The sequence below is a fragment of the Gobius niger genome (assembly GCF_951799975.1).
Source record: "Gobius niger genome assembly, chromosome: 14".
In the NCBI taxonomy this organism is placed as follows: domain Eukaryota; kingdom Metazoa; phylum Chordata; class Actinopteri; order Gobiiformes; family Gobiidae; genus Gobius; species Gobius niger.
In genome coordinates, this window is record NC_136865.1 from 6,322,870 (window position 1) to 6,348,217 (window position 25,348).

Below are 25,348 nucleotides of genomic sequence, written 5' to 3' on the forward strand. Positions count from 1 at the left end.
CTGAGTCATCCAGGTCTCCCATTGGCTGCACTGTGACAAGTCCTGTTATTTCTCAGCCCAAAAAAAAAAGCAGCAGAATATTTATGGAGCTTTGTTTCCAGAATGAACCACTCCTACAGAAGTCATTAAGCTGACAAAAATAGCTTTGTCGGCGGATGTTTTGTGACGCTTTACTAGTACGTCACTTTCTCCTGTTAAAACAAGGGAATGCTGAAATAATTTACAAACATGTGCATTTATGGACACCAAATTTAGCAACTTGTAATGATATTTGAACTTGAGTGTTGATCTCCATGAGCATTTATACTTACAGACTATCACTTTAATATGGATTAGAAACATAGGTAAGACAGACTTTTGACATAAACAAAAAGTTGAGAATCATAGAATCACCATAATTAAGCCGTACCATGGTAGAATTTGGCAGCTCTGGCTTTATCAATAATGAAGCCTCGTGTTGTACATATAAAACCACTTTATTCATAAAAAGGTGTCACAAATAAAATGCTTTTGCCTATTGCTTAACAATAACAAAGGACCAAAAGCTTGTCCCAGGCTGTGGTTGGGGGGTGATCTGCCTGGATAGAACTCCTTTCGTGCGGGCAATGTGAGATTACTACAGCTGCTGCTTTTACCTTTAGCCTTCTTCTCCCTCTGATTCAGACTCTGCGGACAACAAACAGTGTGGTCACATTGCCATCTGCTGGTAGAGATGACCGTTATTACTGTGGCTGTACCTTCTTCTGCGTTCTGGAGCCATTCCACAAACTTGCTCATCTGCTCCAAGAAGACGCTCTTCCCTTTGGCCGAGTGCGCTTCTTTGTACCACTTCAAGATGGCCTCCTCGCTCAGCACGTCGGCTGTAAAGTCATGGAGGGAGTCAATGTTGCACTCGCACAAATTTATTTTGTAAGTGTGGATGTGTTTGGAATTGAGGAGGATTGGAAATGAGACTTTGAAATTATTTTGCTTAAAGTGATGGTCTGTAAGTTTATATGTTTTACAAGCTGAATAGATTGCGTATAATTGACCGCTTGGACCTACAATTTGACATAGCGTAAGTCATTTTTTCCATTTTCTGATTTGAGCATCTAATCAAAATCCCCGGTGCCATGACTTTGACCAATGAAACGAGCTTTCCTGTGGACTGGCCGGTCAGGTCCAATCAGGAGGTTGCTTCATCGTTTACTTTTGAAGTGTCTTGCTTTCTTCTGATTTTGCAAACTGGCGTGGCTTTCGGGTGTGATCACAAACTCATTTGTGCAATCTTACAGACTTCACTATCACTTTAAACAGAAGCACACCATTTTGGCCTAAATATTTCTTGCATTATAAGAGTAACTGTTTGAATGTCTTTCTCATTAATAGATTTACTCACATTGGAGCAAAACAGTTTTACACAAGAGTGCTGTTATGTCAAAGTAGTACTCCTCAAATGAAAGTAAAATTAACTGTGTGATAATAACACTTCTCCGAACTTCAAAAAGATCAAGTACTTGTCTAAAATAGAACTAAATCAAAACATTACAGTCAGATGAAAGGCCTCATTGAGAGAAAATAAAAATCATTTGCCGATAATTTGCAACAGTGAGAGAGTGGGAAGTGTTTGGCCAGGCCTGGGTATAAGCTGCACCTTTGTAGAAGAGAACGACGATCTTGGAGAAGGCCTTGATGAAGTGGATGTTGTCATAGCAATAATCCTGGACCTTCAGCAACAGGACGAGCTCGGACTGGCCCTGAGAGCTGAACACGGCCAGCAGGGGGGCGTAGTGCTGCGAGGGAGGACATAACATTGCTTTACAGTTTCTGCGGATCTGCACTTTAATTGAGCTGTATTTTTATTGACAACTAATTACACTTATTTGAAAACACTTTCTACGCCACTACATTTCTAAAAAAGGTTTCAAGGTAAAGAAAAAACCCAATACACATAAAGTTGGCTGCTTGAAATCCTGTGTTGCCAACTCCAGAACAGGAGGTGGCGCTGTGCAGATGTACTGTGAATGCCACTCTTTAACAGCAAGGAAGAAAGTTTGTCCCCGTGAATTCAAGCACAAGCCGTATAGTTATTATATTATAACTATAGCATAGTTATTGTAGTTTTCACTTATTTTTTGTATTTCCTTCTGAAATTAACAGACAAATCCGAATTGTCATCTGCATCTGCATTGATGAGGTACTGTATGTATCTTTTATGTCACTTTTTCTGACCATCTTTATCTTTAATAATCAAGATACATTATACAGTGCACAATTTGAACACACACTTCTTATAATAAAAAATGTTTTCAACATTAACAACACTTATGTTACAGACTTGCAGAGATAGAATATACCGGTAGATGAACACATCCAGATCCATCCCACACAGATATTTTGTTTACACACACCCCTTGCTCGAGGGTAAAGTGAGTTAAAGTGGAGCACCTTGAGATGTTTTAGGGCCTGCTCGGCGACCAGCTCCTCCTTCTTATTCCACTCCACAGCGTTCATCAGGCAGGTCCAGAGCAGCCCCATCACCACGGGCTCCTGCAGCTGGTTCCTCTTCATCTCCTCCTTCACATACACCACTATCTGCAGCACACACACATGCAGCGATCGCATGACTTTAGCAGGGAAACAGGGGCCACCGTTTGGAATTTTTCTGAATGAACTTCAGTTTCCATTAGACCATTAGACTTGCGACCCTTTGTAGACCTGGTTTAGTCCTAGTTTGATCTAGGCCTGGTGTGTGGCAATACCTCTTTGATGGGCACGGTCTGGTCGAGCCGCTCCTGTAGCTCCTTCTGCAGCTCCTTGCGCGTGCCCAGGCTCTGCTGCACTTTCAGGAAGTCGGCCAGCTCTTTCAAACCGGCCTCGGTGAAGTACTTACAGAAGTGATCCGCACTCTGTTTGGAGGGCGGGAACAGCTCCTACGAGAGTGGAAGAGTGTTTCATTTCGTTCTTGCATGTCTGGAGTTTTACATCATGTTAAACGTTTTTGTGATGTCAGTGGGTCGGTCGCTTGACTGGTCACACACTGGGATAAAATATACATTTGTGTGATTACTAAAACCAATATTTTAGTAATTACTATAGTCGCATTTATGAAGTGCAGCTATTTCCTGACGAGCTGTACAGATGAATATTAAATTAAGGTAAAAACATCTCAGAGCAATCCACTATCTAGATAAATAAACACGGTAAAAAGACAGCGAAGAAAACACAGGTCCCAAAACTGAGCCTTGTGGCACACCACATATTAGTGGGGCTTTGATTTTGAACGTTCACCCCATATCTTGTCATATTCATGAAATACAGTATTTGTAAAACAGTCTTTCAGAATACATAAGGTACAAAATAAACGCCAACTTGTCAAAAAAGTAGAGGTTGGGTGTATATTTGTGTATTTTACGATGTCTTCGGAACCGAAAGTGATAGCGACTTCCCGTTTTTTGCATGGGAAAGAGTTCAGACAAATGGGTCCTCCCACAACTTAGGCCACAACTGAGAAAAATTGCAATGAAAATTGGTCACAAGTTTGTAGCTAGGGGGCTATTATCCTATTTCATGTATTTTATGTATCAGATATTTGCTTATAATTTCATAATCGTAAGAGATAGAGACTTATCATTTTTTGTTTTGGAATTTGCTGACTTTTGTCTTTAAAACGACCTCCCTCAAAGCACCTACTAGACCTGAATGTCCTGTTAATAAAGCACCCCCCGCTGTCACAGTTCAACACTGACACATTTTAGAGTTTAGAAGCATCATACACAGGATTATAGGTGACACACAAGAATCTGACCCTCCCCAAAAAAACGTTCAAAAGAATCGGCCGTGCATATCAGCATCGGCTAATAAAATTCCCCAAAAATCAGCATCGGACTAGGGAAAACCCATATCGGGCGACCAAGACAGATCTGTATCTAGCTGACATGCTGCCCACAGATAAACAACAGATGAGATCACATGAATCTGGAGTTAGGTCTCACCAACAGTCTCTTGTCCAGGTTGGACTTCCTTAAGGACGAGGTGACTGAGTTGGCGTCTTTCTCCGCGATCCATGATTTGAACATCTTTACAGCGAAGCACGCAGAGATTCCTACAGCACAGGTAGAACGGCTTAGACTCATCCACTTTTCGTTCAGATCACACAGAGTAGACTAGTGTTCACTTCAGACCTTCTTTGACCACGTTCTCGGAAAAGAGGCTACTGATGATGCAGGGGGGCAGGATGTTGTTGGCCAGCAGGATCCCTGTGAGCGTGGCCAGTTTGGTCTGCTCCGACTCACTGAAGGCTTTCAGAAAGAGCAGCAGCTGCAGGAAAGATGACAGTTATGCGACTAAAGACTGAGGGACATCCTAACAAATTGATACACATAGAGAGGCATGGTGGTCAATCACTGTCCCAAATATCAGAAATCTGTTGTTGATGCGACCCGAACCAATTTTAACTAAACTAAACTCTATTTTCATTACATCTACCCTAAGATTAACTATTGGTGCAACTGCTCTTGGTGCATGGATTTTTTTTCTACTTCTAACTTCTTCAAGGGAAAGGTCCTTTGACACAGTTGTACATACGGACAGTTCAAAAGTAAATGCAGGCAAAGTAAATTTAGCAAGGCTGGGCTATACTTTCAATTAAATTGAAGGCACTCTTGGGGGCCCCCAGGTGGCGTCAGGGCCGTAAGCAGCTCCGTAGTTGAATTCTGGCTGGGCCGGCCCTGCGTTCTTGACCCGTGAACCGCAGGACTTGGCCTAATCTTAAAAATTCCTTTGGCGTTTTGTTCCATTTTCCACACCTTCTGTAGTCCTACTTCTATTTTCTTCCCTTTTGATTACATTTTCTGAAACACATGCTTTCTACCACCACCAGTACTACTACTACTTATTTTTCTGAAGCTAACATAAAATAGAATATAACAATAACAACAGTTGTATCTTGTTTTTGTTTCATCATTGTTCCTCTAAATCCCCCAAAAGTTCCATATTCAAACAAAACTAATTCATCCTTTTCCAGCAGTTGCACCTTTTTAACCTCCTCCTCGAAGGCCTTTTCCAGATACTTGTATCTCCGGATGAGTTTGTTGAAGACCTGTCAGACAGAGGACTATAGTTAAAATGATAAAAGAGTGCACAGTTCTCCACAGATACAGTAAGTGCAGTGATAAGTCACCTGGGCGTAAAGGCGCTGAGCAGCATGACTCTCCTCTGCACCGAACACACACACAGCTGTCACCTTGGTCTGGTCTCCCTCATCAATACGACTTCCCCCAGGAGCTGGTCACATCACGGGCACAATTAGGCTTAAATATGCCAGCGTATCGTAAGAATCCAGATGAGAGTGCATGTGCAACCTTTAGTTATCGAGTTGTTTTGTACCAACATTTTAATTGGGGACTTGGGATATGACTTGGATTTACAGGTCAGAGACTTAAGACTGAACTTGGACTTGGTCTCTTTGGTTAAAAGTGAAATAAAGCCAAAAAGATGGCTCAATCCTTGCGTAGACCACTACAAACTATCATAATGACCTCCAGGAGCACATACAAATTAGTTAAACAGTGGGATTTTCAATGATTCTTTTGTGTTTTCTTTCTTTTGCTTTTCAATGCACTCTTTATTCTCTTTCAGTAAAACCCCCAAAGTTGTGCTGCCTTGCCTATCCCCTCGTACCGAGCATGCTCCCGGCGATGAGGATGTCGAACAGCGTGTCTGCATACCGCCTGTAGTCCACTCGTGACCCGGTGACGTCTAAGAACTTGGACACCGCCTCCAGGTCTCCTCCCGAGTCATTCAGGCCCAAAACAATGGTATCTCGGAACACTGTAGGCTCGAACTTCTCTTTTTCATCTGCGACACAACAGGAACCAGACAAAGTTAACTACGGTTGTATTGTTTAATTATTAAACCGTGTTTTGGCTATTGCCCTGACACTCTTTTGGCTAACGTTACTCTATAAATGTTGCTGTCTTTGGCTAAAACGTCTTGCAACATTTGAAATCAAACTCTATAGTCTCTAAAGGTACGGCTAACTTGACTTGCAGTGGGTCAGAAGAGCTAATTATTCTGGTCGGAAAAAATGTTTTACGCACCTTGATGAATAAGGCTATTTCCCGAACGGGCTGTACAGATTAATAATAAACTAAGGTAAAAACATCTCAGAGCAATCCACAATCTAGACAAATAAACACGGCAAAAAGACAGCGAAGAAAACAGGTCCTAAAATTGAGCCTTGTGGCACACCTCATATTAGCGGGGCTTTTCTTTAGTTAAAGGGTTCAAGATTCATAACAAAAGACTGGTCTTTCAAATATGACTTTAAAGGGACTTGTTGGAAGCTTACATTTTTATACTCACTACTGCCACCTCAGGTCTTACGTGTAACTGCAGTCTCTATATTAAGCTCGTGCATGACGGCACTTCGGACCCGAATCAACACCTTTTTGAGTGACAGTGCAGGATTTTAGAGGCAGTTGTGGTGAACAGGTCTGAGCTCATTCTACACATTAGGACATTGCTGGAGCAAGTAGGGGAGGAAAATACATAATATTAACATTTGTAAACTCTGTATAGTCCCTTTAACCAATTGAGCACCATGCCTTTGAATCTCACACACGATTCAAGACGGGAAATTTGAATCTCACTGTCGACAAAGCTGCTACTTTCTCGTCAGTGGTTGTTTCTGGTTTGACTACAGAGCACAAATGTACCCAAACAGGGATTTCTGATTAATCTACTCAATGACGTGTTTCTAATCTGATCGCTCATCAATGAAAAAAATATAGAGACAATTGTGTCTGTCATAACTTTTAAAAAATCCAGTCTAATCCAAAGTGCTGTCATGACAAAGTGAACGAGCAAAACAAGTACTCAACAACAGGCGCAGAGAGTGAGGGCCGAGCACAGCTGCTGGGGGGAGGGGGGTCTCACAGGATTACTCTTCGTTATCGCCACAAAATATGTCTGTTATGAATATCCAGCCTATCTGCATATGTTTAGATGCTCCTACTCTAAATATTACAGTGCAATAGTACAATAGCCAGACTGCTGCTGGTGAATTGCTGGCGAATTGGGGAAAAAACTTCAAAATGAGATATAATGTCACGGTGAAACTTTTCCAGTGTACTACTGACAAAAAATATCAGGAAAACATGTATCGCAAGATTTATTTAATTTAATGTTTTCACATGGAAACATTTGTATATAATAATATAATGGAACCAGGTTAAAATCTATGAGTTTTGTTGTTGGTGTAGAGTAGATACAAATATTTTGCCTTGTTTTTGGGCGTTCAAAGCTCAATAAACCCGGCTAGGAATTACTTATTGAAAAATCCTTCTGAATAAACTTTCAACATGTTGGTAAGCACAAGACTAGAACATGTAGTGCTTTAAGTTACTTACTGAGGAAATGGCATTTTGAGAAAGTTTCCGAGTGAAAGTACATATGTGAAGAATTGAGAATGGCAACTCTGACTTTAATGCCAGGATCAAAGTCATTACTTTAGTGGAGATCAACAAACCACTCACTTCACTCAACATGATCTCTCATTTGGGTGAAATGAAACAATTTGAGTGTTTTCTATATTGCGACTCACCCCTTTTTCTGGTCTTAAACCTCTGGCCTGTTAGAACTGGCTTCTGCTGCTTGCCGGTATTCATACAAGTCCTGCAGGAGAAACACACATTGTCACTGCAACATGAATTTTGGGATAAGCCAATACAAGAGAAAACAACAAACAAATGGGGACAAGTGATGGTCAAAGTACTTGATTTCATTCATTGAGAAAAAGCACAGATACTGCCAGTAAAATATTCCAATAAAAGTAAAAGTTGCTCTGTCAAATGTGTTGCTTAAATGAAAGCACAGATAAATATAGTAAATATACAGTATATCCACCAACTTCAACGGCTTTATTTCCACAGTGACCTCTTTGTGACCTCGGCTCATCCAGTCTGCCGGCATCTGAATCCCGGTTCTCTTTGTGTGCTCTGCTTATGTTTCAATGTGTAGCGTGTGAGTAAACGGTGGTCGGAGAGGCCGAGGGCGCAGACTGGCTTCAGCCACTCCATGTCAGGGCAGCTGTGGCTACAATAATCCCCCACCGCATGAATAGAGTGAATGAATGAATAATGAATGAAGTGTAGTGCTTTGTGATGCTCGCAAAGTGCAACACAAGTGAAAGCCATTATTGACAATATTACAGTTGTCTATGTAATCTACTAATCTAATAATTTATAGAAACTTTATTGTTAACTAAAGGTTTAAAATGGCCTACAACTTAAAGTAAATATCTTTGCTTGCTTCTTCACATTTCATTTCCTTCCCGCTCTTCCATTGATTACAGGAGCTCACAGGACTCACAGGAGCGTATTGGGCAGAATAAGGTGAATAGGTAGGCCTTCCTATAAATAAATATGAGTAGATATAGTAGGTATTTTAGGTAAGGAAAGTATTTTGACTACAGCTCAAAACAGCTTTAAAAATGAAATACAACTTAATGTACAGTACTGATCAAAAGTTTGGAAACATTTGAAGGTTTCGGGCTGTCTATATTTTCAACTATTTCCATTGTGTGATTCTCATTGAAGGCATTAAACTATGAATGAACACATGAACATAGGATTATGTCGGAAACAAAAAAAAGCTGAAATTACTCCAAATATGTTTTATATTTTAAATTCTTCAAAATTGCCACCCTCTATTCTTGGCATTTTCTCACTTAGCTTCATAAGGTCGTCCCTGAAATGGTTTCCAACTGTCTGTGCAGGGAAAACCATTCCTGGTCACGACATCGTGAATCTCACTGAGAAAATGTCAAAAGTGCAAAGCAGTGATCCAAGCAAAAGGCGGAATCTATTTTGTGTTTAAAACATCATTCCACTTGTGTTCATGCATAAATGAATGCCTTCAGTGAGAATCTACAAAGTAAATAGTCTTGAAATAGAACAAATAATACATAGGAAAAACTTTTTACTGGTACTGTATCATTAACTTAATCTTCATAATTTATTCGTTGTTAGTTTTATTGTATTTATGCATGATAAACGTTTATAAATGCTTCAAAGGTACACCGTATTTGGAAGTGTTGCCAAAAATATATCATAGTAAAATGAATTCTTACCAGCGATGGGGTCTTGGAGCTGCCTGTGAAAGAGTTGCACAGATTGTGACTGGTGCGAACCTCGTGCTCCGCTCCTTCTCTATATATATATACTGTACTGTAGTGGGCTCTCTCTCTCTTTGCCCACTGGGACACAGCTCAAGTTACACACCAGCGAACACTACAGGCCATTCACACTGACGGAGACCATTTCATTTCTCATGGGCAGAATGAAGTATTATCTGAAGTATTATCAGTAGTAGCTTTAATCATGCAGGCAGTAGACAGTGAGTCAGGGATTACTACGCTTTCTAATCCGCCTTGTCTGGACTCAGTGTTTGACAGCACATTGTCAGCACATATGTGAATCATTTAGAAAAAGTGCGAACGATTTTATCATCTTAAGATTCAAGTGACAATTTTTGATCAACTCTGTGCATGGAATGTTTCTACTTCCTCTGGGAACGACTACTTCCTGTCTATGTTTTATACCTCAGGAGACTCAGCCGTGTAGTGGCAGAAAACCAGCAGCTGTTGGATAGTTACTTACAACATGTTAAAAACTTTAGATGTAAACGCTTCACCGGAGGAGACTTCTGTGTTTATAGATGTAGCTGTTTTAGCCTTGAAGCTAAAGGCTAATAAAATGCTAACAAATGTCAAAATACCACCACAATCTGAACTCATTGTCAAGAAACACACTTAGCTAGATGTTGTCTTCTGATTTTATAATCTTATTTTGTATTTAATTTACGTTAAAATGTGGACAGGAAGTGGTCTTTACCCAGCACTGGCCAACAGGAAGATAGTAAAACATTCTTTACTTCAGTAATAGTAAAGATACAATTGGTCAAATAATACTCTAATATTAAGAATTCTTCTGATTTCCCCAACTGTATCGAAACAAGGCAGGGACAAACCATATAAACCTGGACCAACTTTCTTCCTGCAGAGCGCCACCTGCTGTTCCGGGGTGAGCATTACAAGGCCTTTAAAATGGGACAAAACATGCCGCCTACTTTACTGTGGAGCCTTGCAGTTGAATAGAAAGTTTTATGTAGTGGAATAAAAGTGAAGTAAAAGTTCTCAACTTTAATACTACTCAAGTAGCCTACAGTACAGATACAGACCCTCAAAAAACTTTATTTAAAATTTGCTTACTTGCCTAAAACACAACAAAAAGTAAAAAAAAAAGTTTTTGTTGCAGAATCTTGAATGTACTTATGTTAGTCTAACTTATCATATGTCTAATTGTCTGCTCTCTGACCCACATCTATAATATATGCATGTACCTTTTACTCCTCACGTGAGGAGGTAACGTAGCCACAGTTTAATATAATAGATCCATGAGCCACAGCTGACAAAAAGTGCCAATCTCCCTATTCATACAGCATCTGGAAACAAAATATATATATATATACATACATACACAAAGGCATGTTTGTTTAAACAACGCAATTTCATGACAGCTGCGTTTGTCTCGTGACGGAGCAATTTGGTTTTTATACTTTTAAATTTCACTCTGTCTCTCCTCACTTTGAAAACATACAGACCATCACTTTAATGGCTTGCGTTGTGTCCTGGGTGCTTCTGTGAAAAGTGAGGGGCCAAAAAAGATAATAAAGGCAGAGGGAGCTCAGAGAGTATAGTATAGTAGAAGTAGTGCTGTCCACACTGCTGTATGTGAGTATGAGCAGCTCGGGCAACTTTAAAATAGACCGTCCATTATTAAGTTCTGGGAAATCCATCCAGGCACTGAGCCCAGTTATTCACATCTGTGAGGGATGGTTGCATGTTTCCTTTAGAAATAGACAAACTGACCTATAATTAGAATGGACATGAGCTATGGACATTACGGTGCCTATTTTTACCATTTGCTCAGTCTGGGTGACAGTATGTGATTCAATGAGAGGGTACTTTCTTGAAAGGTTCCCGGAGGTTCTCAGCAGTGGTGTAGCAAGGGTACCAAGGGGACCCAAGCAAGAATGTCTGCAGAGGGCCCTCTGGTGGCCGCCCTGTGTACTGGGCACTGGGAGAGAGGACGTCGAGTGGGCAGGAGTTGGTCACCTGACAACTCCCATAATGCAGTTCTCTGCACAAGTTTCCCTCAGAACAGAAAGCTGAGGTTCTTTAGGTCATAATGAGCGTCACAATAAACACTTTAGAAATGTAATCTGGTGGAGACATGAGTAAAAAGTCTATCCACTGCTCATTATAAGTTAACATTATAGGAAACCATGACTCACTAAAGCAGCAGCAGGATGGGGATAAACAGCGCCATGGTACATTAGTGGAGACATGGTGTAATTGCAGCTCAAAAATCTTAGGACGACTGTATATCAAGCGTTTGATGCAAGTTTATAACAAAATGGGCCAGTTCACGGGGCCCTTGCCTGTTGGGGGCCCCAGGCAGCTGCCTTTCCTAAAGGCAAGTTACGCCTCTGGTTCTCAAAGCTGGGTTACATGACTCTATGTCAGAGTACTTGTACTTTGGTGCTGAAGAGACTTGTAACAAGCAGAGCTGTTTGAAAAGTCTATTTTCTGAGCGACAAGAAGCCAAAGCACTGGACTGATATGGTCGTATTTCCTGGGTCCTGCTTAGACTGGACCCCCTTGTAAACAAGATGCAGCATCTCAGCGGGATTTTCCAACATATAAATGAATCAAATAAACAGACTGTAAAATTAACAATGGGCTCATTGTGGCAGACTTTTTCCTGAAACTTTAAGGAAATGACGGCTGGCTCTGGACTTTCCATTAAAACCCTTTTTCCCCTCTTTAAGTCATTGAACAACGGCTTGTCATTCTGACCAAGTTTTGTTTGTCTTAACATGTGCAACATCGTCTTTCATTTCATTTTCATTTATTTAGTTATCAGGACAATGTACAGTGACTTTAAGCTTGTGAGCAAAGATGACTGTACCAGACTGTAGTATTTCAAGCTAATTTCCATCTGTAGTCGTAAGGGTCAAAAGCAATCTTCATTTTATGCTTTCACAATTTTTATTTTTATAATCGCTCTATACTAAATAATGGAGCTGGCTCCAAATTGCTAGCACAAACGAGTTTCAGCTAGCCCGCACAGGTCTAGTGAGGACTCCGGCACCAGCGTTCAGGATGTACTGCATCCCCCAAAACTGCTGTGGATTTGTCTCTCTCAGTCAAATTAAGATACTATTCCTTTGATTTTGGCAATATAAGCACTGAGCTGGTGGACCCTCCTCCAGATCTCGAGCTGGCAGCATGGTCAGGAGTACTTATATCAGGAGTATTAATCTGCGGTAGTTTCTGTATTGATTGTGTTGCAAACTCCGCACAGAGGCCCACAGTCTGAGGAATTCAATCTATCTGAGAGACAATCTAACAAACCATATTCATCTCAAAAGCTACCGCACAACCACACGTCAAAACGTTACCTGGGCCCTGATTGGCGGAGGTGAGCCCAAGCCACCTGTAACCACGGCGATCCCGGCAGAGGAGGGCATACCAGAGGAGAGACCTCAGTGTGGACAGAGGGCTTGGAGTCAGAGCGGAGTGAGACATGACTGCCCCACAGAAGGGAGACCTGTCCGCGGCCGAGAGGAAGATCCTGCAGGTCATCGCCACGGGTAAGGCTCGCTCATGCAGGAGGATGCAGACACATTTTAACTTTTTTTTTTAAAACGCCTATTTTGAATGCATTCATGTGTGGTGTAGAACTTTTGCCAATAGTATGAGACTGCTACCATATAAAACGTGAGCAATTAAAAGTCTGGAATCTTACTGAAAAGCCACCGTCGACTAACCCAATTGTTTAAAGAAAGGTTCTGAAAAGCAGTCTCACCCAAATGATTCTAAAAAAGTTCAAAATGTGCACCAAGAAAGAAATGTGCATTAAAAATCTACTGCAAAAACAATACAATTAGATACTTTTCTTACAATTGTTGCACATATTGAATGAATATCTTAAGTAAAAGTGGGAGAGTAATTGGTGAAAATAATCGTTAAGTTGAGCAACGCTGGATTTTGGATTCAAAGTTTTCAGGTTTTTCCTCAGTCAACCCAGTCCAGCTGACCACATTTTAAAATCTCCGCGACAGTAGCTCTTTCCTGGACGACTGAGAGTTACAGGTTTTGGGCGAAGCATTACGACGACTTCCTGTGTAGCATGTCGGGGAAAGCTCTGGCGGATTTGTCACATTGATAAAGCATCAGTGGTGGCAATTTAAGCGCAGAAATGATATCCCAGTGAAGGCGCCTTGGCTCGCGGACGGGGGCACCACCTCGTGACATCAGCGGGTGCGGGGCAACTGTTTTGCGAGTTGTCGGGAAAGAGACCTTGTGTCCTTGTGCAGGTGACGTGCAGGAGGCGGCCCAGCTGCTCGCCAACAATGAAATCCGCATCAACTGCCTGGATGAGGTACGAACGCCATCCAAACTGTCGTGAAGCTGATCTAGTGCTAGTTGTTATTAGGGCAGAACAATATGGGGAGAGATGTGTTGTCCTGGGGCATTAGTGTTTGAGCGTTGACTGTCATTATACGGAATACTAGGGCTGGGACGATGCACCACAAACTGCAATTCATTAGAGCATTTTGAAAAGCGCAAAATGGCTGGAAGCATTTTAGAAGTCTGGCTCTTTTGTTTTCATCAGCTCCAAATCTGGTTTCATTTATTCATTTGATTGGGACAACACGCACATATACAAGTTGTGCAAAAATTGTAAATGTGCCAGATTATAACGAGGCAGGTCACATAAGTAAAGCGATGTATATATATATATTGCAAAACGATATTTTGTCCCAGCCCCACTGAATAGGTACATATAAGTACACACTATCTGGCAACACATTTACAATCACAAGCATAAAATGTACAAATATAAATGTAATCCACTGTCTTATTCAAAGGGATGTGAGAAAAATGGTGAAATGTGATAAACATTATGGGCATTTTGTTTTTTCCATCATATTGTGTCAAAGCCAGACTTATAACATACGAAATCAGGGCCGTAAGAAAACAAAACAAAAAACGAACCCCTTTTTAAGTTGTAAAGTTGCAAATCTCCTGCAGATGTCGGCCTTAATGACACTGCGATTGCACTACATCGCCGACATCATTGTTTCTGCTCCTCTTTGGTAATGTGAGCGGGGCTGGGGCGGGTGCAGCGTGTGCCCTGCTGCGGGACATATGGAGGAGACTCTCGAGTGGTCCACCTAGTCCTTGAAGGTGTTGGATAATAGCAGAAGCACTAAATGTAGCCCACAGCCCTCCTCCTGTCACTGTCAGGTGCCATCAACAAGACAGGTTACATACGCCGCATGTGGGCGTGATGCAACAGCAACGGGGACGCTAAGATGGTGACAGACGCGTGAATGTAGCACTCATTTTATTTATTGAAATTCATTCATTCAAGCTTTATTAAAGACACAGAATCCTGAAGTTATATTAGGTGAAAAGGACGTAACCTAATCATCAAATTATGAGCTTGGACTTTTTTCATCGGGAGACCTCTACTCAAGGTTGCACTGACTACTTCAGTTTTAGTCAGGAAAAAATCTACTTTTTCCTTAGTTTGGCACCAAAGATATACATACAGTTATGGTCTAAAACTGAATGATAATGTGCATACATTCTATAAAGTGAATTCTTCTAAGCTAAACCATTTAGCAACAGTTTCTTCATTCTGCTAACCTTTCACTGGTGCAGAGCCCTAGCAAAAACATTGTGTTGATGAAATCTTAGACTATGGTATTAAACTAGGGATGCACAATTTTGGAAAAATATTTCATTTCACATCCAGGAGCTTTAGCATTTGAGAGAACACTGAAATTCAAGTATGAACTATAAATATAGTATCGTTGTATCGTTAAAACCATAAAGATTTCTGGAATTCCTGATTCCATTTGGACACTACAGTGTGTTAGATCAGATGTATTTATTCAATAAATACAAAACAGTAGATATATATCATACATTTTATTGATATCTACTGTTTTTGGCTCATTTCATTTATTTGGCCATACCGCCTTTGCTCTGCCCATGGAGGCTGAGCAGGGAAGGGCCTGGTCGGTACTTGGATGGGAGACCGTTTGGTCCAGCCAGGAAGCCGAGCGAATGTAGTGAGTGAGTGAGTGAGTGAGTGGTGGTGGTCGTAGGGGCTGGTTGCCTCGCTTCCGTCAGTCTACCCCAAGGCAGCTGTGGCTACAATAGTAGCTTACCACCACCAAGTATGGAGTGAATGAATAATGCAATGTAAAGTGTCTTTGGGTGTCCAGAAAAGCGCTATATTAAACCGATGCATTATTATGATTATTTTCATGGACTTTTGCTCCGCTGGCCTCCACAGAACGGCATGACCCCGCTGATGCACGCGGCCTACAAGGGGAAGGCCGACATGTGTCGCCTGCTCCTGCAGCACGGGGCCGACGTCAACTGTAACCAGCACGAGTACGGCTACACGGCCCTCATGTTCGCAGGCCTGTCAGGTAGTCACTGATCCACAGGAGCCTTTCACCATCACCACTGTCTCACTCATTCACGCGTAATGTATCTTAGGGAAGACGGACATCACCTCCATGATGCTGGACGCAGGGGCAGAGATTGATCTGGTCAACTCAGTGGGGCGGACTGCGGCACAGATGGCAGCCTTTGTTGGTGAGCGTGAACAAAAGTCAAACCATCTTCTCACAATGGCGTCAAAAGTTATATTGTTGATGATCGGTGTCATTTGTAGGTCTATGTATATACACCTTCCTCACACTCTTTCAGTCTATTCAGCCTTAAAATGACCTTCGTTACAAAACACCCATCTGTCGGTGAAAATGGAAATGCAGGCCCATTGACACATTCTTAAAATACAAAATACAATTTACAAAAGCACCACAATGATATGAAATGCAAAGGAAGCATGCCACATCTCGACACGTTCCATTACAGTGTTATCGACTGTGTGTTCCAGGCCAGCACGACTGCGTGACTGTCATCAACAACTACTTCTCGCGGGCGCGCCTGGACTTCTACACCCGGCCACAGGGGGTCGACCCTGAGCCCATGCTGCCCGCTCGACTGGCCGGTCCACTGCACAAAATCATAATGACCACCAACCTCAACCCGGTCAAGGTGACAACTAAGTGTTCAGATGACAGATATTTAAAGATTATCCGTAGTTCTTCAATGTAACCTGACAAGCCCCACCCACTTTTCAACAAGAACAGCGCGGGGTCTGATTTAGGTTTGCGTGTCATTGTTTTCAGATTAAATCAGTCTACACCACTATGGGAGTGACCATCAAATCCTGAGTATGTCAAAAACAAAAAGTACCTCCCTAGCCCATTTCTGTGCGGAACAATGATTTATTTTATTTATTTAAGAAATTACCAGAATGCTCACTCCAGCCACAAGGGGGCAGCTTAAATAAAAACAAAAGGAAATAATTCCACACACGTCCAGCAGAGGGCACTGGCATAATGAGAGATCAGGATAGAAACAACACATTTTAGCTGCGTGGTAAATGGACACTACAGTTTGTCCCAGGGCGGCTGTGGCTACAACAGCAGCTTACCACTACCACCGAGTGCGAAGTGAATAAATAACAAATAATAAATAATAAATAATACACTACAGTGTAGCAGAAACTTGTGACACAGGCTGGTAAAGTGCAATACAAGTGTAAACCGTTTTTATGAGGCTACAGTCCTGTCGGGCTCATTATTATTCATTTATTGAAAAAAAAGTTTCCTCAATAGTATTTTCCCAATCAAAACATATTTTTACTTTGGAGCTTTTGTTTATGGCGATACACTCCCCATATATTTTGACACCCAGGGAAATGTACTTGGAGACCCCTGCTATAGTGCATCGCTTCATTTCCCATTCACTCCGTTCGAAAGGAAGCGCAGAGGAGCTTTCAGTGCGATGGTTGAAGTTAACGAGGATAAAAAGTTGAATAACCTAAATAACAATGCACACACATGCACGTCCTTGGCTTCATATGGCTAAATGTTTACAGAAAATAATAGTTTTACTAAATAACAGTAGGTATCAGCTATTCAAAATACACAATTTAGTGTAATGTACAACTGGATGAAATTGAGCAGAATAAGTTCAAGTTATTGCGGCTCTGACTCAATTCAGGCTCCACATGTGGCCCCTTATGAAAATGAATTGTCCACCCCTGCCATAGACTGACTGACTAACACCAAGAGGCGTGAGCACATCACTCCTATTTTGTGCTCCTGACACTGGCTCCCTGTCAGCTTTCATGTTCAATTTAAGGTTTTGTTGATTGTTTTTAAATGTCTCCACTCCTTGGGCCCGCTCTCTTCGAGTGATCTGTTGTGACTTTATTCCCCAAGAGCCTTGAGGTCAGCTGACCAGCTCCTGTTGGAGGTTCCTAAACGTAGGAAAAAAACGAGAGGTGATAGAGCCTTCTCTGTGGCAGCTCCTTGACTATGGAACAGCTTTCCTTCGTCTGTCAGGTCCTCTCAGTCTGTGGAACAGTTCAAGTCCAGACTGAAAACACACCTCTTCTCCCTGGCCTTCAATACGAGCTAGCTGAGTGTTTCTTGGCATGTTATTGATTACTTGCAACATGTTGTCACTGTGAAGCACTTTGGTCGACTGCAGGTGTTTCAAATGTGCTACACAAATAAAGTTGAATTGAATTGAATTGTACAGACTGTAGAAAAGTGATGGACTAAGTGAGGGTGGCATTCCCCATAGTGTTCAGCGCGGGCTAACTGAAGCACACTAACCATTTTTTTGGACCCAGCTCCCATATTTGCGGCGAAAATCAAAATCACAATGATAGCCGAGTGGAACATCAGGATGAAAAGTTTAGGCTAACAGAGCATAATTCGTACAGATTTACAGAAAAAACGGCTCCATAAAAGCATCATTTAGGACATTCTATAACAATAATGTGAGCCGACCTGCAAATATGATTGTATGATTGGTACCTATTGGGAGGAGGCCTTGTACATGACCCAGGACTATGTCTCCGAGCTGGCCTGGTGTCGCCTCGGGGTCCCACCACAACTGCTGAGACTGCTGCCTCCGTGACCCGGCCCCGGATAAAGTGGAAGAAAATGGATGGATGGATGGATGGATGGATGATTGATACCAAAATATGAAAGAACCCTTTGAGATCAACCTCTAGAGTGCTTACGATCACAACGTGGTGACACCTGGTCAGTCCTAACATGAAGTCCAATGCTCCACGGGTCCCCCTGTGCTTTCTGAATTCCTCAGAGGCCCAGTGGTGCGACGGACGGCCCCCTCTGAAACACTCCAGGTCTAAAAATATCTGAATGAGTGGGACACGCAGATTGACTTTCAGGGCCGGGCATTACTGTGTATGTAGTTTACTAGAACGGGATATTAATATGCGCTCACATGTTTACTTATCAAAGCTCCGACGGGTATTCAAAATGCCAACAGTGTCGTAAGCAGGAATTAGCAAGAGGGCGTAAGAAAAATAAAAATACTGTAAGGTTCCTGATGTTGTAATATTGTTTACTATTCAAAAACATCCATGGATTAGTTTTGTTGTGTGTATGTGGTTGTTCAGTTTGTTGTATCTTACAAAATCGACTCAAAGGGTGTTTGTCAGGCCTGACTGTAAACCACGCTGCATATCGAAACCGAAAGTTTGTATTGTAGTAGGTTATTCCTACAGTTGCCAGTAGGAGGAGCCCCAGTCAAAGTCTTCAATATGTCTGCTATTTAATTCTTACAGAGACATGATTCAAATTATAAAACCTAAAATACCAATATTGACATACATCAGAAGCTCTCAACTTCCCAGACAACTCTGTGTTATCCAAATATGGTCATTTCAATATACATTACAAAATTTGAGAGCCCATTATCAGGAGTTTCTTTATTAGTCTCTAAAAAAGACCTCCTTTCTTAACTACAGTTTCTCACCTTAATGCTAGAAGATTAAACTAACCACCTGGATGACTGTCTTGAAATCGTCTCATTGATCTTATGCGTAACAATAAAGAGTGAACTTTGTACCTCCTTGTTCTGTCGCCGTACCCGTACCAGATCGTGCTGCTGGTGCGGGACGAGCCCACGCTGGCAGACCCCTTGGCTCTGCAGAGGTGCTGCCAGGTCATGGAGCTCCTGTGCGAGCAGTGCATGCAGCAGCAGGACATGAACGAGGTGCTGGCCATGAAGATGCACTACCTCAAGTGTGTGCTCAACAAGTGCCGCGCCTTCCGGCAGAACAAGGACGACCAGCTCGAGACGCTGCTCAGGAGGTGAACACGATGAAACACAAATATTTGACCAGTATGAGCAGTGTGACGCAAAATCTGGAGTTATGGCTTTCTTGCAATACTGTTTTTATTTTACAAAACCATTTCAAAACAGTGCGGTCCCAGAAATTGAAACAAAAATCATTTAGCGATTACATTTTTCATCAAATTGCGTCAAAATAACACTTTAACATTTCTAATTATGATGAAAACAAGGACGAAGTCAGAAACTAATGAAGCAAATAACAATAAACAATAACATAAAAAATAAACAAATAAATCTTAGTGATATTGCCATATATTAACGCTTATTGTTATACTGATATTGTGTCACCTAATGTTACAATAATGATTTGGCTGAAGTTGTATTTCACTTCAACCAGGTTAGAGTGATCCTGTTGACCTTGGCCATTATTTCATCAACCAGAAAGTCTGATTAGTATTTCCTGGATTTTGTAGCGTCACAGACAGAACCACAAAGTTTCCTACAGTTTATAAAACGAGCCATCTCTGGAACTGTTCTGAGCAGTTCTGCGGTCAACCTGGAGTCATTATGGTGCCATTGATTTGTCAGCATGCTATCGACTAAACTCGGTGGCTTGTCATTTTTTAATATCTTTTTTTTTTTACCATGGTTTGGCTATTTCTGCTTAAAATAAACGGTTACCACACACATATGCCCACACACAGAACACCATTGTCTAAAGAACAGCACTAAATTTGTGCCTTGCCTGGTCCTCAGCCTCCTGAGGGGCCGCGACACCGACGGCTTCCCTCAGTACCAGGAGAGGTTTATCCGAGACTGCATCAAGAAGTTCCCCTACTGCGAGACCAACCTGCTTCAGCAGCTGGTGAGGAGCATAGCACCGGTAGAGATCGTAAGTCCAGACAACATCAGAGCAGCAGAGTGTTCACATGAGTTCAAATGGCTTTAATTGGTCTATTGAACAATTTGATGACATGATTCCCAAACACGGGGGCTCTGTGGTAGATTCACTGTTTTTGGAAGAGATTTCCAAACAGAAAATCCACCAATGTTGAACCTTATCAGCAATTTGATCAGGTTAAATCTACAAACTTGTCAAATGGCCCAAAGTCCTTTCAACTGACTGCTATTTTCTTATTCTTCGTATTCTTTCTTCTTCTGCAATTAACCTTTTCTTTTTAAGACATCTAGTGGGTCTTGTGAATGAGGCTACGACTACAGAACTATGCAGCATCTACCTTTTAGAGCTTTTTAGTGTGTTAAGATGTTGTACTTTATCAAAAACATACGTGGAGCCACTCTCCCAAAAGCCCCCCTGAAGTCCTACGGATCCAGGAAATGTTTTCCTCCCCTCTTAATCTCTCTCTGAGCTTAATCCTTTAATTGCAGAGCAAAAACACTTGCCATAGCTTCTCCCTTTCCTTTCTTAATCTCTTTATTAAAGCTGTTTCACAGCGAAGGGGAGCAAGAGGAGATGGAGGACCTTACAGTGAGATATTGGTGAGATATCTTGAAAAACAGGAAGTGACAATATTGGATATTTTGTTTTATACCAATATTACATTTTCTAACCAGCAAAGTGTAAGCTAGTGCTAAAGATATGTTTGACATGGTTTCCAAACACCTGTAAGAGCACACCCCCTCTTTAGCTCATTTTGTCACATTTTGAAAATGTAAAAATTTGCGTACATCCATCCATCCATCGATGGATCCTTCCATCCATCCATCCATCCATCCATCCATCCATCCATCCATTGATGGATCCATCCATCCATCCATCCATCCATCCATCCATCCATCCATTCTTCCACTTGTCTGTTGCCGGGTCGTGGGGGCAGCCGTTGGAGCTGCCCAAATCACATTGCACCAGCCCCTATGGCTCCTCCTGCAGGTGGTGGGTCCACAGAAGGACGGCCTCACAATTCTAATCGGGCCTGTTGGTCTCTCATAAGGCGCTTCTGAACCGCTCTTTGTCTGACCCGTCAACAAGGACCTGTTTTCCATGACAACAGAGCTCCCAGGATAATTCGGGTCCATTGTCCGTCGTTTAGAAAGACGCTGAAACAAGCATCAGTTGCACCCCCCCGTGGTCATTTATTTCTTTTTGTCTCCAGGGAAACGATCCGACGGCCTTCGCAGTGCTGTCCCAGGCGCTGACCGGCCAGATGGCGTTTGTGGAGGGAGACTACTGTATGACATGCGGGGAGAAGGGAGCGGACAAGAAGTGCTCCCTGTGTAAATCAGTAAGTGCTGTTTCATTTGTCCTCCACACATGACGTTGTGTCTTCCTCCCAAACTATTCAACTTTGGGTCCATCAGCCCACTGAATATTTTTCCAGTACTGCTGTGGAGCATCCAAGAGCTCTTTCGCAAACCAAATTAATCATTGTTGTGATTTTAATAAAGATCAGACCACATTTAGTGACCAATTTAGAGAGAAATTTAAGACATTCCACAGGGTGTGTACTCACTTTTCCTCCCACTGTATATTGACCCTAAATCAGCATTTTGAGGCAAATCACACTGCCATTGATTTACAACAATAATTTCACAGTATGTGAAAGCTTGTTTTGAACAGTTTTAGAGCGTGTCGTTCCCACTGCTGCCACTAGAGGGTGCTTAGCCAATTCAAAATCCGGATGACAGTCAGTTTTCTTTTCATAGACATTATCTGAAGCATAGAAATGACAGAAACGCTGTTAGCCTGTGCCCTCAAATGCGCGCAAACTGCTTCCCGGACCAGTTTGAATTGAGGGTTCTATCCTCAATTTTATCCCTATGATGGAGCCAGTCCCTATATTAAAGTATGGCAAGGTATGTCCATTTCATGACATTTATATAATTTCTGTGGTTTCTCCATCATTAACATATTAAAAGATGATGTTTAGCGGCCATTAGGACGTGTATCCTGCCCCACCAAAAGCAGAAACTTAACTGAATATGATTTAGCGTTTTGCCCAGACTCTTTCATATGCTAATGTGTATCTAAAGTAAAATTGGAAAAGACCTGTACATTCAATAATGATTTCTAACAAGGCTTTGATCTCACCTAAATGTGGTCGATGGGTTGACAACAGCTAAAAACATCTTTATTATTCATAATTTTCTAGGTTTGATGGCTAAATGCTAGCGGCTATAGGCAAAATACATTGTGCAAGTTCACAGACTCGCCGACTTGCTAACTGTCCGCATATGTGAGGATCGAACGCTGCTTCTCCTGTTTATTTCTATGATTTCAAGTTCTAAAACGTAAAACATGATTGTTTTTCGGCCTCAAGTGCCCACTTTAATGTTTACCCTCATGTCCTTGGGCGCGGTCTGAAGGTGGTCTACTGCAGTCTGGCGTGTCAGAAGCTTCACTGGTTCACACATAAGAAGATGTGTGGATCTCTGCAGGACCAGGAGCCCAAGCCACAGGAGACTCCCATTCTAAAGGAGCTGAAAGGTAAAGGAAGCCTGCGTCAAAACAACGTTAATAAAGCAATGCGTTTTAGCCCAAACAAAAACGAATGAAAGATGAAAACAAACTAAACTCAAGCATACTGATGTGTTGATGCTGTGGGTTCGTGTTTCAGACGACGAGAGTGACCTGGTGTTCGAAACGGCCAACTTCCTGCAGGAGCTGTGCCTGAGGGCGGAGGAGAAGGTGGCGGCTGCCGGGGGCTGCCCCCTGGAGCTGCTGAGCCGGCCCTCCACCTCGTCTGAGGGGCCCCCGCGACCCCCCCGGGAATGAACCCTGGACCGGGCCCCTACCACAATAACATGTTTTACGCAGGCATTGGAGATCACCACTGTTACTGATTACATATGAATGTCTTAAAGTAGACATATCACGCATTACTGAGGCTTCTGAACTTTCTTTTGGGCACCGCAGCATTGATGTTTTGATTTAAAGTGATAGTCTGTCATTTCAAATGTTTTACAAATGTGATAGATTGCGTATAATTGACCGCCTGAGTCTGAAATTTTACCTTAACCTCAACCTTATATAACAATATTATTTCTAAAGTCCCTCCCTTTGCTGATTTCATCATCTAATCAGAATCCCCGGGCTGTCACTTTGACCAATGAGATGAGCTTTCCTGTTAAACGGCCTGTCAGCTCCAATCAGGAGGGGAGGGGGAGGGAGCTTTATTGTTTACTTTGGAAAGTTTGTTCTCGCTTTCCTCATTTCAAGGACTAGACGTGGCTTTCAGGTCCAGGAGTGGATTCACTCTCGCTCTCTCCTCACTTTGCAATCTTATAGTCTATCACTTTAAACTGTAGACAATATTTTGGCTCAAGGCAAGGCGACACAGTTTTGAGAGCAGAACGATTCCGGAGATGGTTTATAGGCTAAAGACCGCAGTGCCTTTGCAACAGAAGGAGAAATAGCCAAAGGGAATTGGATCTCTCAAACCTGTGGGAATGAAGCAAAAGGTTCAGTGAAGTAAATTCTGCACGATATGTCTCCTTTTTAGACTAGTGGGTTAAACTGACGTATGGGTTGGAAGTGGGAAGTATTTTCTGTTATGTCACAAGACAAGACAAATGATGAGAAATAATGACTTTGTATTGTAAGATTTGTTTATTAGACTTTGACATTTGGCTTTTATGACATAGACAATGTGCCAGTTTTTACCCGTGACAGACTGTCAAATCTGTCAAACATCAAATCGGTCTTTTGCAGCGAGCGACTATTACTGGAGGCTGCCACATCTGGGACTTGTCTTGCCACAGCCTACACTGGCATTCGTTTACCAGATGGTAGTAACACCATTAATCTGGTCAAGTTTTGGCAGTCAGAGTAAAGACACATAGCCATACGGGGAAACACAGTGAGGGTCTGTCAATGGGTTTATTGACGTTATGTCCTAGGGCCCTAAGTATGACGTCACACTGTCGACCAGATGTGATATAATGTGGAGTTAGCTGATTGTATAATTTTTCTGAACAATACCACAAGTTGATCCATCATAATAAAAGTATATTGACGCTTACATCCTGTTGTTAGTTTCATCATTTAAAAATATAAATTAAACTGCAAATAAAGTGTTCTGGATTCATTGCAGCATCAACTGCATGTACTTAAGCAACTCTTTGAAGTAACTGTACTTTAGTCAGTAGTTTTTTCATGCAGTGCTTTTTACTCTTCCCACCTCTGGTTAGCATAGCATTAGCTTAGGCTAAAGTAATTCTTTTTGCTAAATTTCCATTTTGTATCTTTGTCCATGCAAATAATTCAAAGTCTTTCACAATGACCCTGAGCAAATGAAACACTTACTGTTACCACCGAAAGCACGTTTATTTTTTATAACAAAGTCTAAATGCTACTACAAAACCTAGCTTAAATGTAATGCTAACTCGCAGCAACGTAAGCTTTCCATTTGCTTCATGTACATCTAAACCATTTCAAATGATTTAATGTGAGTGGAGATGCAGTTTGAGTTCCAACACAAGAGGGCAGCATTGCTCTTGTTACCGCCTAAACCCACGTGCAGCCACTGCACTGCCGATCAAGAGTCATCCACGGTAAGTGGAAGAGGTAAGCTACACTTTTTTAAATTTATTTATTTTTTAAGTGGCTTTATAACTGCAGATACATGAGACAACATGTACTTAAAGGAGCATCATAGAGCTTTTTATGCGAAAACCCCCAAAACAAAAGCTGATATTTGTGCATCATTCCCCTGTAGTGCTGAATGGATGGTTAGCATGGCACCCAGCTTGACCTTTGATCATGATGGCCATCATGGCCTCTACAACACTCCGGATCAATTGTTTTGTAGGTTTTCTGGTGAGAGGCCAAACCCACCAGAAACTCGAACATCAATTGATCCTGGAGCTATTGTTTTACATTAAAAGTTCCATAAAGCAGCGCAACTTTTAACCCAATTAAATCAATAAAATACATTTTGCCGACATTTATTGTTATTGTTGAACTCTTTACAAAAGTGCAAAGTGAGTGTAACTTTACTGGGAGTGGGACGTCTCCATGGTGATGTTGACTAAAGGCAGCCACATATGAGATTTAAATAGGTTAGGTCG

At 41.8% G+C, this 25,348-nt stretch overlaps 2 protein-coding genes across 3 annotated transcripts; one reads left to right on the top strand and one right to left on the bottom strand.

Annotated features, from left to right (window-relative positions):
• Positions 1-538: 538 nt before the first annotated feature.
• Positions 539-9,162, bottom strand: bzw2 (basic leucine zipper and W2 domains 2). The gene is made up of 12 exons (XM_079571374.1): positions 9,113-9,162; positions 7,586-7,656; positions 5,662-5,838; positions 5,162-5,265; positions 5,015-5,080; positions 4,164-4,299; positions 3,975-4,084; positions 2,742-2,912; positions 2,428-2,574; positions 1,634-1,772; positions 738-860; positions 539-666 (listed from the first exon to the last, which is right to left on the bottom strand). The coding sequence occupies exons 2-12, from the start codon at positions 7,647-7,649 to the stop codon at positions 638-640; spliced, it is 1,266 nt and encodes a 421-aa protein (XP_079427500.1). The 5' UTR covers positions 7,650-7,656; positions 9,113-9,162; the 3' UTR covers positions 539-637.
• A 3,405-nt stretch (positions 9,163-12,567) lies between these two features.
• Positions 12,568-24,142, top strand: LOC306974267 (ankyrin repeat and MYND domain-containing protein 2-like). 2 transcript variants are annotated; one of them, XM_079571444.1, is made up of 10 exons: positions 12,568-12,699; positions 13,426-13,490; positions 15,420-15,558; positions 15,629-15,727; positions 16,032-16,192; positions 19,124-19,338; positions 20,078-20,213; positions 21,436-21,564; positions 22,646-22,766; positions 22,897-24,142. In XM_079571444.1, exons 1-10 carry the CDS (start codon positions 12,633-12,635, stop codon positions 23,052-23,054), a joined length of 1,290 nt encoding a protein of 429 aa, XP_079427570.1. In that variant the 5' UTR covers positions 12,568-12,632; the 3' UTR covers positions 23,055-24,142. The 2 variants fall into 2 exon arrangements, with proteins under 2 accessions (XP_079427570.1, XP_079427571.1); XM_079571445.1 differs by having other exon boundaries at positions 20,078-20,186.
• The last annotated feature ends 1,206 nt before the right edge of the window (positions 24,143-25,348 follow it).